Below are 18,075 nucleotides of genomic sequence, written 5' to 3'. Positions count from 1 at the left end.
AGACACAAATCAACCTCTGTGAATATTTCTTGGGCTTTTAGGCTGTTCTCAGATGGAAAAAGTGGTAGGAATGCTCAGCTTGCAGTATCCTACATCCCCATTAGATCCATTCCCTGATGGAAACAGGACTAAATTATATTGAATGGTCTAAACAGACTCTAAATGTACAAGTTGTTATTTAATTTATAAGACTCTAGACATCCTATGTTAGTATCTGAGAAGGGCCGTAGTAGAAGAAACCATAAAATACAGGATATGCATAAGTGTGCTGATGTTGAGTCAAGAAAAATAAAACATAATAAAGATATGGTAAGGATATAATCTATGAATTTTAGAAGTTTTTATCTGAAATATGAAAAGGAAAAAATATACTATAGTCAAAGGAGATAAGACAGATAGGGAGACTGGTTACAGTATTGATGGTCCCAGGTGATTCTCATGTATGGGTGTGTGTGTGTGTGTGTGTGTGCGTGCGCGTGTGTAAGTCGCTCAATCGTGGCCGACTATTTGTGATCCCATGGACTAATGGACTATAAATAACCAGGCTCCTCTATCCATGGGGTTTTCCAGGACGGAATACTGGAGTGGGTTGCCATTCCCTTCTCCAGGGGATCTTCCTGACCCAGGGAGTGAACCCAGATCTCCCACATTGCAGGCAGATTCTTTACTATCTGAGCTACCAGGGAAGCCCCATTCACATGTATGCTGCTGCTGCTGCTAAGTCGCTTCAGTCGTGTCTGACTCTGTGCGACCCCACAGACGGCAGCCCACCAGGCTCCGCCGTCCCTGGGATTCTCCAGGCAAGAACACTAGAGTGGGTTGCCATTTCCTTCTCCAATGCATGAAAGTCAAAAGTGAAAGGGAAGTAGCTCAGTGGTGTCCGACTCTTCGCGACCCCATGGACTGCAGCCTACCAGGCTCCTCCGTCCATGGGATTTTCCAGGCAAGAGTACTGGAGTGGGCTGCCATTGCCTTCTCCAATTCACATGTATAGGCCCAAATAAAAGCATTAAGCAAAGCAGGGCAAATGGCCCTAGTTATGTGCTATCTATTCTTGATCTTGGTTTTAAGCACACATGCTCTATGAGAAGAATGAAAGGGTAACTGACAGCTGTAAAAGTTTTCCAGTGGCAGCTAGTATCTGACAGGCCTGATGATTACATTGAAGGAGAAGGCAGACTCAAATCTTGAGCTAAAACCTTAATTTCTTCCAATTACTGAGTATCTAAGATTTTTCATTATTTTCTCATGAAGACTGGCACAGTAGGTATTTATCACACTATTTTATAGAGGAGGAAAGCAAATTTCAGAACAACTTGCTCAAAAATTGAGAAAAACAAAGCTCCAAATATGAGCTCTCAGCTGAAAAAATCTACACATTTTCCAGCTATGCCAAGCTGCCTCTAAGTCATTAAGAATCCTACCTAAGTGATTAGAGATGATTTTCTGAAGTTGACAAGAACTGGGGCTAATGGAATGAAAAACTTTTACAACAGGAAAGATGCTTATATGTAATAATGGTGTCACCAATACAGCAAGATTACCTGCTCAAAGATAATAATAACAGAGAACAAAAGTTTCAGAAAGCTATAATTCTGTTCATGAAATGTGACAGTATTAATAATATAAAATTTTTGCTTTAAAATACCTAGAAACAGCATCTTTTCAATAAATATAACCAGAAATATGTTCACAGACACTTCAAAAAACACAACATGAATTTCTTCCCCTACAGTAATTAAATGATTGGCTAATTCATTTTTTCAAAGTTCTTTAGTATTCTTAGAGTATTATGCATATTTTTTATTTTACAGAATAAATTTCAATAAATATGCATAATTTGAATAGCTTGCCATCTGATCTGAAAATAAAAATAAAACTACCTGACATCTGTTGCCAGTTGTACTTTCAACTCATTATTCCCAGGTTTTCTTTTCAATGCTATCTTGCACTTTTCAGTTGTCCTAAATTCATGCTTTTTTAAATTATAATTTCTCTCCCCATTCTCTATTGTCCCACCTTACATTATATCAATTTTATAACGTGCAACACATTCTACCCTGCATCTTAGGTCTTTTACATATGACTTTTTTTTCTTTTTTTTTTTTTGGAGGGTTATAAACATGTTTTATCTCTATCTTATCAGTTACATTTTATAATCTTTTTCTGAGAAATAATGTTTTATTTGAAATAAATTTTCATTTCTTTTTCAGCACACCACTAGCCTCCAAAGCATTTTACCAGTACACAGTTATATTTGCTACTTTTGAAATATCCTGAATCTCTTTATGACCAGATTATGTTGATCTATATATCTGAGCAATTTCAAAATCACAGAGCACTACTTTAGTTTCTCAGAGATAGGCATTTTGATGGCTCATGATGTCACCATACTAGTTATGGCAAATATTTAATTTGTGGCCAGTGCTTTAATGATGGGAGAGCCGTGGAGGTCATCTGACCCACCCTCACAATGTTACAGCCAACAGGAAACTACCTAGCACAAAGCTGGAGCTACTTACCCTGGGATTTAGGGATGCATGGATTCAGATAGTATTTTACAAGGGTCCTGCTAGTGTTCTTTCTACATAATACCATAGAATTATACAGGAGACCATTCACTCTAAAAGAGATAAATCTATCATATTAGGTTAATCCAAGGGTAATGTGTCAGGTATGTGGAAGATTGTTAGTACCACAGAGCAGAATTTATTCAATTTACTTTCCACTGCAGCAGCTTTGAGCTTATTCCTGAATTATGTCACATGTAATCCATTGCCAAAGCCAAATAGCACAGTGAAAAGTGGAAGGATTCTGAAAATAATTATCTCTATTTGCCAGCATGAGAGGGAAAATCTCTAGGACTCTAATAATTTGACACAAATTTAATTGATGGGGAAATCTCCCAAATTCTACAGAAGAGAGGTTTTCAGGATGACCTCCAGGCCCTGGAGAACAGCACAATGCTCAAAGTGGAAATGCTGGTGGTCTGGACCAGGGTAGCAGCTTCAGACAGAAAGAAAATGGTATTGGTTGCAATGTGAGTACTGTCTGCAGTGCTAGGGGGGTTGCAGCAGGAAGCTCATTGTAACTTTACTGAAGCATTACTGGAGTCCAGAGCATCAACACAAGAAGCAAAATTGTCTATTTAGTGAGAGAAATTGCCAGTGTTGAAAACAGTGCACTCGTGTGCATGTGAGTAATGTTCTTTGGGACCTCTTGGTTGGAAATGGAGATATCGGAGAACTGAAATTGATGGAACTAGAAGCATTTAAGGGCAATGACTACCGATTATGACCTAGAGTAAAAACAGCTGTCATCCTTAATTTGTGTGGCCAGAAAGATAATAGCCCATTAGAGATGAGGTGAAGCGAAATGAAATTTTACAAAACTAGCCAATGAAATATGATACTTTCTTTCTTAGTTTTTCTGCATTATTTTCTAGAACTCTTCAATCCTCACTTCTATGAAGTGTCAAAAACTCATCTGATCTACAAATGGCCAGGAAATCTGAAGTCAGATTCTTAGAAATGCATCCTTTTCTAAACCCCTGACTTTACCTTAAACTAAACTATCCACAAGGCCAATTTCTTTCTTTGTTATAGTTTTTCTTGTGAAATGCAAATGGCAATATATATTTTTTTTTCAGACAATCTGAACAAGAAGTACTAGAAAACTACTTGTGCATTGCCTGTGTGCTAAAACCACCTCTGTGAAGTGGTATAAAATGTTCTGATTTGTCTGTAGGTTGAACTGCCGACAGTTATTTGTCAGGCACCTCATCAGTCTTATTGTCTGTTAAGTGAGGATTTTACATTAACTAGATTTATATGATATCTGCAAAGTCTCAAAGCTTTATCACTCATATGTTGTTTAAAGCATGAGATTATGTTAAATAGCCTTGCAGGATTGTGCTACTCTTGGGACTTTCAGGACTGCAGGATACCACAGTGGGAGAAGGCAATGGCACCCCACTCCAGTACTCCTGTCTGAAAAATCCCATGGACGGAGGAGCCTGATAGGCTGCAGTCCATAGGGTCACTGAGGGTCAGACACGACTGAGAGACTTCACTTTCATTCTTCACTTTCAGGCATTGGAGAAGGAAATGGCAACCCACTCCAGTGTTCTTGCCTGGAGAATCCCAGGGACAGGGGAGCCTGGTGGGTTGCTGTGTATGGGGTCACACAGAGTCGGACACTACTGAAGTGACTCAGCAGCAGCAGCAGCAGGAGCAGCAGCAGCAAGCTCACAGAAGCTTCTGTGAAGACCTACAAGACCTTTTAGAACTAACACCCCAAAAAGATTTTCTTTTCATTATAGGGGACTGGAATGCAAAAGTAGGAAGTCAAGAAACACTTAGAGTAACAGGCAAATTTGGCCTTGGAATACGGAATGAAGCAGGGCAAAGACTAATACAGTTTTGCCAAGAAAATGCACTGGTCATAGCAAATACCCTCTTCCAACAACACAAGAGAAGACTCTACACATGGACATCACCAGATGGTCAACACCAAAATCAGATTGATTATATTCTTAAAGCCAAAGATGGAGAAGCTCTATACAGTCAACAAAAACAAGACCAGGAGCTGACAGTGGCTCAGATCATGAACTCCTTATTGCCAAAGCCAGACTTAAATTGAAGAAAGTAGGGAAAACCACTAGACCATTCATGTATGACCTAAATCAAATCCCTTATGATCATCCCTTATGATCAGAGCAAAAGTATGAAAGTAAATGAGGCAGACTATAGCAAAGATCATAGAAAAAAGCAAGAGAATTTCAGACAAACATGTACTTCTGCTTTATTGACTACATCAAAACCTTTGACTGTGTGGATCACAGCAAACTCTGGAAAACTCTGAAAGAGATGGGAATACCAGAGCATCTTACCTGCCTCCAGAGAAATCTGTACACTGGTCAAGAAGCAACAGTTGGAGCTGGATGTGGAAAAACATACTGGTTCCAAACTTGGAAATGAGTACATCAAGGTGTATATTGTCACCTTGTTTATTACATTTTTGCGCAGAATACATCATGTGAAATGCCAGGCTGAATGAAGCACAAGCTAGAATCAAGATTGCTGGGAGAAATATCAATAACCTCAGATAAGCAGATGACATCACCCTTATGGCAGAAAGCGAAGAGGAACTAAAGAGCCTCTTGATAAATGTGAAAAAGAAGAGTGAAAAGACTGGCTAAAACTCAACATTCAAATAACTAAGATCATGGCATCTGGTCCCATCACTTCATGGCAAAACAGGTGGGGAAATAAGGGAAACAGTGACAGACTTTAATTTCTTGGGCTCCAAACTCACTGTGGATGGTGACTGTAGCCATGAAATTAAAAGACACTTGCTCCTTGGAAGAAAAGTTAAGACAAACCTAGACAGCATATTAACAAGCAGAGACATTACTTTGCCAACAATGGTCCATCTAGTCAAAGCTATAGTTTTTCCAGTAGTCATGTATGGATGTGAGAGTGAGCGCTGAAGAACTGATGCTTTTGAACTGTTTTGTTGGAGAAGACTCTTGAGAGTCCCTTGGACAGCAAGGAGATCCAACCAGTCCATCCTAAAGGAAATCAGTCCTGAATATTCATTGGAAGGACTGATGCTGAAGCTGAAGCTTGAATACTTTGGCCACCTGATGCAAAGTACTGACTCATTGGAAAAAACCCTGATCCTGGAAAATTCGAAGGCAGGAGGAGAAGGGGATGACAGGGGATGAGATGGTTGAATGGCATCACTGACTCCTTGGACATGAGTTTGAGCAAGCTCTGGGAGTTGATGATGGACAGGGAAGCTTGGTGTGCTGCAGTCCATGAGGTCACAAAGTGTCAGACACAAATGAGTGACTGAACTGAACTGATAGCAAAGATCATTAAAACTAAAAGCTGTTTCTCTGAATAGATAACAGTGACACACCATTAGCCAGACTCATCGATAAATAAAAGGAAGAGACTCAAATCAATAAAATTAGCAGTGAAAAAAGAGAAGATACAATGGACAACACAGAAATACTAAGAATCATAAGAGACTACTATGAGCAACTATATGACAATAACATTGACAACTTGGAATTAATGGACAAATCCTTAGAAAAGTGTAAACTTCCAAAAGTAAACCATAAACAAAGAGAAAATATGAACAGACAAATCACAAATACAAAAGTGTTAAGTATGATAAAATATCTTCCAACAAACAAAAGCCCGGGGCCAGATGGCTTCACAGGCAAATTCTACCTAAAGTTGAGAGAAGAGCTAACACCTATCCTGTTCAAACTCTTTGAGAAAGTAGCAGAGGAAGGAAAGCTCCCCAACTTGTTCTGTGAGGCCACCATCACCCTGTACCATTTGTTCTTTATTTCGAAGTTGTTTCATTTATTCTAGATACTTGTATATTTGTATCAATTTTAGAATCAGATTATCAGTTTATATTAAAAACCTGCTATAATTTCAAAAAAATTCTCACCAACACTTGGCATGTTCAAACTCTTTGATTTTAGACACTCTAATAATGTGTGATTGATATCTCATTGTGGTTTTAATCAGCATTTTTCTAATGACTAATTTCACAGAAAATCTCCTCAGTGTCCCTTTCACAGAAAATCTCCTCAGTGTCCCCGGTTGCTTTTGCTAAGTAGGCCTAAAATACACTTGAGCACTTAAATATAATTATCAAATAAGTCTTTTGACATATATGGGCACACTCAATACAATTAATGTGCTTTAGAACAAAAATATAATGGCAGCATATTTTAATTGTATTACATTTACAAAGCTGTTTATCCAAGTATGATAATATAGAACACCTCCATATAGACTAGTGCTGTTAAAAAAAAAAAAAAGGCTGATCCTCATTTTGGTTAATCCCATAGCTCCATTTACTTTAGCTGGTGTTTAAAGGAAGCGTCGCATATGTCCCCAGGTTTTTTCCTACCTTTCTTTGGAAGAGATAAAGACTCTCATTTCAATACCGTTTTACTAAATAAATCTATCCAATGAAAAGATATAGTGAAAATTAAAAAGAAAATAAAAGATAATAATATAAAATATGTGCTAAGTCACTTCAGTCACGTCCTACTCTATGCAACCGTATGGACTATAGCCATCCAGGCTCCTCTGTCCATGGGACTTTCCAGGCAAGAGTACTGGAGTAGGTTGCTGTGCCCTCCTGCAGGGGACCTTCCAGACCCAGGGATCAAATCCAAGTCTCTTATGTCTCCTGCATTAGCAAGCGGGTTCTTTACCTCCTGGGAAGTGGTAAAGAGCACCACTTGGGAAGCCCCAAAACAAAACAGATAATGAAAGAGACTAAAGTGAGAAATAAAATCATAAAAGACAGTAAAAGGAGGGTTAAATTTTTAAATTGTGATAGAAAATGATAAAGGGAACAAAACATATTTAGAAATAGTTAAAGAATGTGGGCATGAACCATTTTAAGGATATAACAGAGCCAGTTTACAAGGATTCCTAGAGGAGATTGGCCTGCCATAGCGAGAAGAGTGAGGAGTATGAGGAAATCTTTTCACATACCATCCATTTGAACTGGAGTCAACTGCCAAAGCTCCTTTAGCTTCAGGTTTTGCTCCTGTAGATGGATAATGGTATCTGTCCTGAATGAGTTTTATGAAGATTAACCAAAATACAGCAAGATATGTGGAGATCTTGGTGCCAAGTCATTATGTTCCTTAATCTATGCCAGATGATCTGTTAGGGAAACTTGAGAACTTAGAAAGAAAGAAGAGAATCCACTGACAGAAAAGTTTGAGTTGAAATGTGTTGGGCAAAAGCAGGCATTTATTCATGTTTTATAAACATGATCTTACAAACATCATACAGAGCTGGCACAAAAGAACAGACACCATCTCATACACCATGCTTCCTTCCAAACCACTTCGATTAAGTTACAACATCAGAACAAATCAGTTACTAAGTTACACAGTTCTTCAAACATAGACATCTCCCCACTAGAGTGGTTAGATTGGCTAATAAGACAAACAATTAATTTATATGTTTAATACAGTGCAGAATTTGTAACAGAATTCAAGATCACACTGATATTGTAATACCATATAAAACAGAATTTTCAGAAGATAATGCAATCACTGTGTCTCTGCCTGCTTCAATTCCGTTCTAGTTTATCTTCTCTCTTTACTTAACAGTAACTACAAATAGTTTTAGTTGACTTTTCACAGTGAAAAACACTTTAAATTTTAAAAAGAAAACTATTTACAAGTTAGTTATTGTCATTTTGTAATTATCTGCCGTTGGCTTTATTGTCCCTCTTCCAACAACCATAGTTTGCTTGGTACTGTCATTAACTTCTGGCAACTGTGAAGGATACTTAGGGTTTACTTTTTTTAATGTTTCAGGGCTTCAAAATATATTATATTTCTTGGCCCATGGTACCAAATATACAAACATAAAAAGGCCATATGATTTACTCAAACCATATACTGACTGCAATTCATTTCACAGAAATGCTGAGTGGACCAAGATGCTGTGACATGACTTTGTGATGGCATGAAAACAATGATAGGAGAATAATCTCGTTTAATTCCAAAATCATCTTAAAGCACAAAAGAGAGGTTGATTTCAGGTTGATTTCAGATACAGAGTGTAAAGCATTTCCTACTTTCAGCATAATCATAAAAAGTATGTATATGTTGTTTGGAAAATGTATTGTCATAGATTTTACAAACACTGTGATATCAAACACATTCTCAAAAACTGCTAGAGCACTGACACAAAACCTGACTCAAAATGTAAATTTTTCAGTAGACTTCATTTCTAACTTGCATATTTAAAATTCAACTGTACCTGAGTTTCACTCTTACTTTTCTAAACACTCAAATACAGTGACATTGAACCTCAAGTAAATTCTTTCCAAATAATCACAGAGCCCTGGCACTGGAAAGCAGTACAAGATACAAGTTTATAAACTGGTCCACAGACAAGAGCTGAACACAAATTAGCCTAGAAAAGGTAGTGAAACATACTTTGCTGTGTTAATTTGGCAGCATAGATATGTTATGTATGAACATATGCTAAGTGTATTAGGCTTGCCGTATGACTATTTTCTATAATTTGTTGGTTAAAGTAAAATTTTCTATCTAGCAATGACTGAAACTTTATGACTTTTTGTCTTCATTTCTTTTGAAATAGTAACTTAGTCCTCTCTGGGAGAGAACAAGCAAATGAAGACTTGGTCACCCATGACCTCTCTGTGTGCAAGGGATACACTTGAATGTACACTTAGAAACTAAACATATTTCCTCTAAGAAAATTGTATTTCTAACTGGATTTCTAGCTGAAGTTTATTTCTTCACTTATTAGCCAACTCAACAACTTCACAAAAACATATAGGGCTTTCTTAGGCCACATTGAGTCTTGTCACAAAAGAGGATAATGCAAAGCCATGAGTCTTATGTGAGATTATATTTTACATCTGACTCACAGGTAATCACAGAGGGAGGAAATCATATTTTGGCTACAGTGTCCTCAACTCAGCCCTTTAATAAAATGATTTCTCATTTTGTTCACTGCTTTTTTTTTTTTTCAACAAACCTAAGTTACCTCTCTTATGATAAAGTTGTGCCAAATTATTACAAACCAAAGAATAGTAATCATATACTTTTATAATCAGGAAAACTACTTGTAAATGACATATCAATAATTAACAGAGCAATCTAGAATATTTCTTTAATATCTTTGGGTTTAAAGAAAAATTTACTTCTCCATTTGATGAACAATGGGTGAATTTTCATAAGAGAAGGCATGCTTTTCACTTCTAAATCCTAATAATCACATTGATTTTTAGTGATGTAGTCCAATGAGATCATCACCACATCCATAATTTGAGACTACAGAGCAGTATTCCTAAAATGCTCAAGTACTTTTATTTATATCACTGGTAACCTGCAGGGGAAATTGAATATCTTATGAAAATTCATCCAGATTCTCTAATAAAGAGGAAATGATCATGATGCACATTTACAGTTACTTTCTGCTAATTAAATCCATTTCTAACAACAACAAAAAGTTTGCACTCACGTGTCAGGGAAAAAAAGGAAAATTTCTCCTTGCCTAGTAAAAATCGTTAAGTTCCAATTCATCACAGCTAGGGTGCTAACCATCACAGAGAGCGTGCCACTTGGCGATTTGCCTTCTGGGATAGTCACAGATCTCCTTCCAGTGCTCTCCACCGGCTCCTTCTGCTGCTGCTCCCAGGACCAACCGCCCAATCACCTCATTTCGGGATCCCCTTTCAGAATCCAAAACCAGAAATTCAACACTTATCTCTTCTAGACCCTCACAAGGAATGTCAAAGACAAAGAGTTCATTGAACACTGCATTGGGGGTGCATTTCTTCACATGCGTCTTCTTTTTAGAGATTCTCTTTTTGGCATGGTACAGGTTCACTTTGACATAGGGATCTGCAAGGATACACAATAGACAATGTACTGGCAGAACATGGCAGGAACTCTGATCTCAAGATAATGGTGCCCTTAGATATTACTGCATACTGACAAAATGTGATCATAATGAAAATGAGTCAGAATGAAGATAAAGTATGGATGAAGCTTGGCTTCTCTTTTGTCAACAAGTTGAAAATAAGTAAGAATGCAAAACATGAGAGATAACAGAGGATAGGAAAGAACTGTAATGGCAGGATGAAGGGATGACATAAAGGGGAAGAAAAGAGAACGTTCCAACAACACATTCTAATTACTGATAACTCATTCCCAAGAACGGAATAGAAGGAAAAAACATTACACATCATCTAACCTTACTGAGTTGTCTGACTTTGGGTAAGTCTCTCTACCTCTCTGCTTTCTCCTTTGAATGGGGCAATGTGCATTTAGAGTTCACAGTGGCAATGCCTTTTTCAGTTTTAATTTTTCTGTGGTCCTTTAATCACCTGCTGTGTTTGTTTCCTGTTACCCTGTATTTATATTCCTGGTGTCACATGTATCCTGTGGATTTTAAGATAATGCTACTTTCTCATATATTTAATTACATTATTTTGTCCTATTCAGGTTGCATGAATTCATTTTAGCTTCCTAACCTATATCTTTAAGATCATGTTTTCCGCTTCCATTACTTAATTATAAAATTATAACTAATAATAGCTCTAGGTGATATTGAATGAAATATATATATTTCATTATACATATGAATGAATATATATATGAATGAATTTTTATATATATGAATGAGATATATATACATCTATACACATATATGTATATATCCAGTCTTTACAATCTCCTTCAAGGTAACTATTATTATGTCCAGTTTGTATGGAGTTTAAGAAACATAACCAAGATTACTGTGCTAAGAAACAGAAGGGTTAGGGTTTGAACTCAGATCATTTTAACCTGTAGGTCACATGTTCTTCTCATATAGCAAAGTTTTTTTGTGTGTGAAACCTTGTCACAAAACTAAAAGCTAATTCTTAAAATAGACAATAGATACATGATAAATTGAAGGAAAGATAATAAAAATAATAGAAGTGTAAGGGTAGGCAGGCTCATTTAAAATACTAAAATTAAGAACTCCTATAACATTTTTTTTCTCTTTATGCTTCAACTTTATTCAATCAGACATCTATCACATACAAACTGAGTCTTGTATTTTAGTTTTCTTCTTTTTGTTAATGGCATTGACTCACACTTTATTCCATAAAATGAGAAACAGAAGAACAATCACATCCTTTGTAATTGTGAATAAAGGGTGAATAAAAATCATAGGCCAGTGTTGTTAACTGTTTTCCCCAATATATAGCTCATTTTTCATTGAGCCTATGTTTTTCAAAGCTTTCTTACCTGAAAGTCCAGACACATCAGATTTAGGCAGGTGCCGAGCTTTTAAAACAACCACAGTAAGAGTATTTGTGGTGGACTGATAGCAGAGAGAGATCAATAACTCACCCCGTCCAGAAGATTTCTAAAAAACAGAGGTAAGATATAAAAATGTTTTTAGTATTCTTTAGTTTTGAAATATATACTTTTATCAACATTTAAAGTGGTATAATAGTACTGTTATTTAATGTAAATTTCCTTAGTTTACTTTAGTGTGCTAAAGAATCAGAGTAACTAAAAGTATGTGTGCAGTGCCATCACCTCCTAAGAGCAACTATCTGCCATCTTGTGGACTTTTTAGGTACTGCAGAATGTCAAAATTCATAATGAGCCGCACTCGGACACGACTGAGCGACTTCACTTTCATGCATTGGAGAAGGAAATGGCAACCCACTCCAGTGTTCTTGCCTGGAGAATCCCAGGGACGGGGGAGCCTGGTGGGCTGCCGTCTATGGGGTCGCACAGAGTCGGACAAGACTGAAGCGACTCAGCAGCAGCAGCATCACTAGAAACGTTTTTAAGGGGGATATTTAGAATATAGCTTACAGAGAGGTATTTTTAATTTTTGCCTTTTAATTAACTCTCCACTTTAATTAAGTTGTTAATGGTAATGAATATTATCTAATTATTTTAACATATCTGTATATGGGAAATTGATTCATGTTCAGTTTGATTTTATTTCAAATCCTTTAGAATAGACATTATTAAAATTCGAATTCAGAAAACCTAAAATTTAGTCTGACACCCACCATTCTCTTCACCCAGAGGGCTGATGGAGTTAAAACACTCTTCCCCAACCCTACCCCAAATCTTTCTTTAATCCAAGGAATGAGCTAAATATTGGAGAGAATTGACTCGGAATTTTTAATGCTTTGTCTTTGAATAGTATCATAGAATTTATTTTTTACATAAGACTTAGATCTTGTTTTACTTTAACATTAGATACGATGACCAAGTACTCAAAGTACAAGTTCTAACTGATAGTAACAAAAAGTAACTTGAGGTTTGATTATAGCTAAGAATGATGGCTGACTAGAGCTCCTAAAGCTGCAATATATATTTATAAAAAGCTACTATGGGGTAACTGTGTGAATGAGCACTCCAAGAAAAAGAGTAGGAAACAAATCTTTATTCCCATTGTGCTACTGAGCAGCCTGGTGTATCAAACTACTTAATAATTCTAAATATTGACTCTCATTGATTTGAACAGACAAAGGTGAGGATGTGGTCCAAACAAACTTTATGGTATTCTATAAAATTATGCATTATAGACACCAGTTATTCTGAAACACCACAGCTGGGATCAAATCAGTTCCATATTTAAGGGAAAAATACAATTAAATTTGATTAATTGATGTCATCATTTTCTAATAATTCTAGAACTACAAAAGTAGTGTAACTACAAAGGCAGAGTAACTCTTGTTATACAACACAAAGGTGAATATAATTCAATATAATGATGTACCTCTTCCTCAAGAAGCAATTCTATGAAAAGTCAATACAACTTCAAATACTCAGGATGAATTGATTTAATTTTCAATTTTAATTATGCTAAAGCTCAGATAGTAAAGCGTCTGCCTGGAATACGGGAGACCCGGGTTCAATCCCCGAGTCGGGTAGATCCCCTGGAGAAGGAAATGGCAACCCACTCCAGTACTCTTGCCTAGAAAATTCCATGGATGGAGGAGCCTGGTGGGCTACAGTCCATGGGGTTGCAGAGTCAAACCAGACTGAGCGACTTTACTCTTCACTGGACATTGATACATATTTTTTAACTTGTAATGAGCAAGAAATATTTGTCTGCATTTTAGTGGCAGTCTTAGTCAAAATACTTGTGATACGAATTCATAAAAGTTATATAAATATTACTTAAATAAATCCATAAAGTGTCCCTATTTATTTTATATCATTGATACATTTTAAGCATTTCAGTAGTGGGTTAAATTTTCTTTCATCTATCTGTCTCCCTACTCCCATTTGATTATGATCAATAATAGTTAAACATGGCAAAGGTGATATGTACAAGATATCATTTTAATAAAAATCCCCTTGATACAGAAAAGATTATTTATAAATATGTTTAAAGACTAAAACTTAATTACCCTAACATTTCTCTTGGTAATCTCTCTGTTCATTAGCATTTCTCCATTAGTTAATTCAATTCCTGCTAGAGGAATCAGGACTTCTCCAATGACATCATCTCTTGAAAACCTGTCAAAACTCAAGACTGTGAAGTGCAAGGCCAGCTCCTGGATCTGGGTGTAGGGTATCCCATAGAATGTGAAGGTCTCATCAAAAGCCGGGTCCAAGGTCTTTCTCAGAACTCTGGTTTTTACTTTATGCTTCTTCTCTGGAAGAATCATCATTTTGATGTATGGGTCAGAGGTCATTGACTGGTCATCCATGGCTGGCAAGCCACGGGCTTCCTTAATATTTACCACAAATGCTTTCTTTTCAAAGTTGTACTCTAAGGAGAAGAAGAGGGTTCCCAGCTTCTCCTGTTTCTCATCTGAAGTAAGAGAAGTGCTGGAATTTAAGCTATCGGGGGAAACTACCTCTTTTCCCCCTTCTGAAGAGAGTTTTGGGGTCACGCTGTCCAGGTCAGAAGGACTGCCAGCTTTGAGATTTGTTTTGGGAAAATTGCCATTTAGATCTCTCTTCTCAAGATCAAGATGCAATGAATTCTTTGGCACTGATGATTTATTCTTTACTTCATTTTTCTCATCAGCTCCGAACTTCTTTTTGCTGTTCAGGCTTTCAGGGTAAATGTCAACTCCCTTTAGCACATGCACAAACTTATACGGAGGAGTCTTGCTAGGCTTGGATGACTTTCTCTGACAGCATATCCATGCAAACAGAGAGACTGTGAAGACCAGGCCAAACGCACTGAAGATCCCCACTACTGTGGGGATTTCATCTGAAAAATCAAATGACCAATAACATGCATTAAAGGAGCAGAGGTGGAAACACCCTATTTGAAAAGCATCCTAAAGCTGGCAATTGCTGTATGTTGCACAGATTGAATTGCTTTCCAGCTGTTCTGAGTGAATTATGCACCTATTTCATATAACTTTCAGGAAAAAACTGAGATGTGACACATAGAGAATAAACAGAAAATCCTTCCTTGTAGTAATTTTCAGAAATAAAATGAAAGGATGAACTTTGGTTGAGGCTAAGGATGGGAGAATACTAAATGATCATGACCTACCTTTGTTTTCTCACTCAACATGAGACAAATAGAGTCAAATACATGAATCAGTACCCGTAATATTTTCATTGATATTTTGAGGCTTTCCAGAAGCATCAATTCTTACTATGTAATTCTAAGCCACATTCTTCAAATTCTGAGAGAAATGATGGAACATTATCTGCAATTATCACAAACATTAATAATTTCTATCTAAATTACAGTGAAAGAAATGTACACATATTAGGCAGAAAAGAACAAAAAGGTGAACAACAGAATATTAATATTATACAACTTGTAAGACTACAAACTCATATACCTACCCCAAATTCTTCAAATAAATACTGAATTATCCAAAGTATAAAATTAATTATCTAGATAGGATAAAACTCAAAGCATAATTATAGATGAATCATCATTCCTTAAAATGTAATGAAAAGAGTGAGTAGAAATAATTTAGAGTTCAATTTTATCCATAACTGATTTTTTTCCTAGCACATTTCCACATGGCAAATGGTGATCAAATTGAAATTGGCATTCATTCCTTGAATGAGGGCACATTAATTACTGACATTATGTAACATTGATTATTCATGAAACTTATCATGTTCCATATGTAAGCATATTCTCCAACAAATGATTAATATCACTGTGTAAGTAAAAGCAGTATTACTATATATGGATACAGTGAATTGAGTCAATGTTTAATATGATCAAAATTAATATAACTAATGTAATAATATCTGCCTTTGGCTCCATTTCATTCTATTTTTTAATCTCAAGTAGTGAATAATAAAGTTAAAAGTCCCAGTCAGGAAAAGGTTAAGGCTTGTTTAACTAATCCCTGAAAGAATAGTCTTTTGTTTTTCTGCTCCTCAATCCCTCAAACTTCTATTTAATAATCACAAAGCTGAACTCAAATAATATATAATTAGGAAATGACAACAGCAAAGATACCAAAGAAGATAAAACAGGAAACACATCAATAAAAACTATTCTGTAGTTTAATTATATCAATGAACTGAATTGTGTAGAGCTGAAAAATATACTTTGAATTCATGAGCTAGAAAAAGCAGTGGATGCTACAGAAAGAAAATGAGGTGAGAGCCAAAGACCATTAGCTAAACTTACTATCAGCTTTTCAGTTTTTCCTTCTGTTTAAGTCTTTGTGGGGAGAAAAAGCAAACATACAAACAAAACACTTCTGGACTTTCTAATCATCCAAGTCTAGGGAGCAAAAGCAAAGTCAGGTACTATTCTTTATTCTTTAGTCAATGAAGAAAGAAAAAAATTTTTAAATGAATAGTAATTTTTTTTTTCTAAATAGACTTATGGCCCATACCAGAACATATTTTTAACTAGCACAGCATCTGAAAATTTCTCAGTATTCAAATATTTCTGATTTTCAATCAGAAACTGGGAATACATATCATATTACAACAATATAAACTCAATCAGTCAAATGGTTAGCTGTGAAAGAAATTCCTTCCTGAGTATGATATCACATATTGTCTCATTTAATATTAATGTTAAATGGCAAAATATTTAATATAATATACAAAGGTTCATCTACTCCCTATGTATTCTCTAATAATAAGATCCTAAACTTTTGAGAGCAAAGATCTGTCATTTCACTCAGTTTCATAACAAACTTCTGTAAATTTCCTGATATTTCTGAGTATATGTAAAGCAAAACTCTAATCTCTTGCCTTTGTAATATAATGGAACCTAAAATAACACTTTTCTTTTTGAAGAAATACCTCTGATATTTTCTCTTGTTCTTTTTTCACTAAAACAGAGAAGGAGAGTAAGGGTGTTAAGCATAGATATAAGAAAAGGGAAACTGAACTGGAAAATGTAAGTCTTAAGTATAGTTTCCAGTAGTTTTTAGCTAACTGACCTGCAAATTTTCCCTTATCTCTCCTGCCTCTGGTTACCTCTGAAATAGAATGGGCTCAGCTAATTAATTTTGAATACTCTATTTAACCCTAGCATCGTAGGATTCTATCTTTCACTAGTAGCATATTTCAAGAATACAAGAAAAACAGCAGAGAAAAAAAACACCTTATGGTACATTCTGCACTAAAACATACATTCTAAATGCCCTAATAGTTAAGTTATTTTATATTGAGATCAAACCCTTATGTAATCACAGAACCATTTGGCTTCCCCTAATTAGTTAAATACAGGTTTTCATGCAAATAAAAATCACCTACAGAATTAATGAAACCAACAAGCAAAAAGATCTCTTTTCTTTACTTAGCACGTGCTGTAATTTACAGGGATACCTGGACGACTAGCAACTTCTTGGATGTAAAATCGCGCTAGCATAAAGCAATTTTAAGGAGAAAAATAATCAAGAGAGAAACCACAGCGATAAGCCACTATTGCCGTTTTACAATTCTCATGTTCCTTTCAGTTTACCTGGGGAATCTATAATCAATATCCCACTGAAACACACACACGCGCGCGCGCGCACACACACACACACACACACACACACACACACACACACACACAGCGTATTTAAGGAACAATCGCAGTTGTAAGTTGAGTAACTTGCTTACCAAATTCTTCCCGGCTGGCAGAGATCGGAGCCATTTTTTGTTGCGTATTCTGTCCGAGGTGCTGAACGGAAACCCTCTGGCTTGGTTCACTTGCCTCGATCTGAAGGGTCAGGGGCTTTTCCTAGTGCTGGAAACAACAGTGCAAAGCTCAGGGGACCTAAGCCGGGAGTCGGGAAGAGGCAGCGAGGGAGGTCCACTCGCCCTCACACGGTGATTTTCCAGCCCTGTTCCTGTTTTGGCTCGTTAGAGAAGCTTGTCTCCGAGACTCTAGACGTGGCTGAAACACGAATTGACGCAATCCTGACGCTACAGGGTTGAAATCAGCACCTCCCTCCTCTCTCCAAGCCACTCCTCTCCCTCTTCATTCTTCCTCCCTTCTCTCCTGGGATTTCAGCACACATTCATCAATTGTTTTAACTGTTGGACTACTGGAGATTAGTTTGCTGTTCTGTGGG

The 18,075-nt window shown here is 36.5% G+C and overlaps 1 protein-coding gene across 1 annotated transcript; it reads right to left on the bottom strand.

Moving 5' to 3' along the window:
* Window positions 1–10,130: 10,130 nt before the first annotated feature.
* SYT4 (synaptotagmin 4) lies at window positions 10,131–17,654 on the bottom strand. The gene is made up of 4 exons (XM_052660567.1): window positions 17,621–17,654; window positions 13,969–14,783; window positions 11,831–11,951; window positions 10,131–10,438 (listed from the first exon to the last, which is right to left on the bottom strand). Exons 1-4 carry the CDS (start codon window positions 17,652–17,654, stop codon window positions 10,131–10,133), a joined length of 1,278 nt encoding a protein of 425 aa, XP_052516527.1.
* Between the last annotated feature and the right edge of the window lie 421 nt (window positions 17,655–18,075).

Source organism: Budorcas taxicolor, chromosome 22 (assembly GCF_023091745.1).
Source record: "Budorcas taxicolor isolate Tak-1 chromosome 22, Takin1.1, whole genome shotgun sequence".
Classification (NCBI taxonomy): domain Eukaryota; kingdom Metazoa; phylum Chordata; class Mammalia; order Artiodactyla; family Bovidae; genus Budorcas; species Budorcas taxicolor.
This window is presented reverse-complemented; position numbering and strand designations above follow the sequence as displayed.

Excerpts from the sequence above, each read along its gene's own strand:
- SYT4 (XM_052660567.1), bottom strand. The coding sequence starts at position 17,654 with ATGGCTCCGATCTCTGCCAGCCGGGAAGAATTTG. Across the intron at positions 14,784-17,620 it reads TGCCAGCCGGGAAGAATTTG|ATGAAATCCCCACAGTAGTG; the intron begins GTAAGCAAGTTA and ends TTGATTTTTCAG. Across the intron at positions 10,439-11,830 it reads TGATGTGTCTGGACTTTCAG|ATCCCTATGTCAAAGTGAAC; the intron begins GTAAGAAAGCTT and ends GTATCCTTGCAG.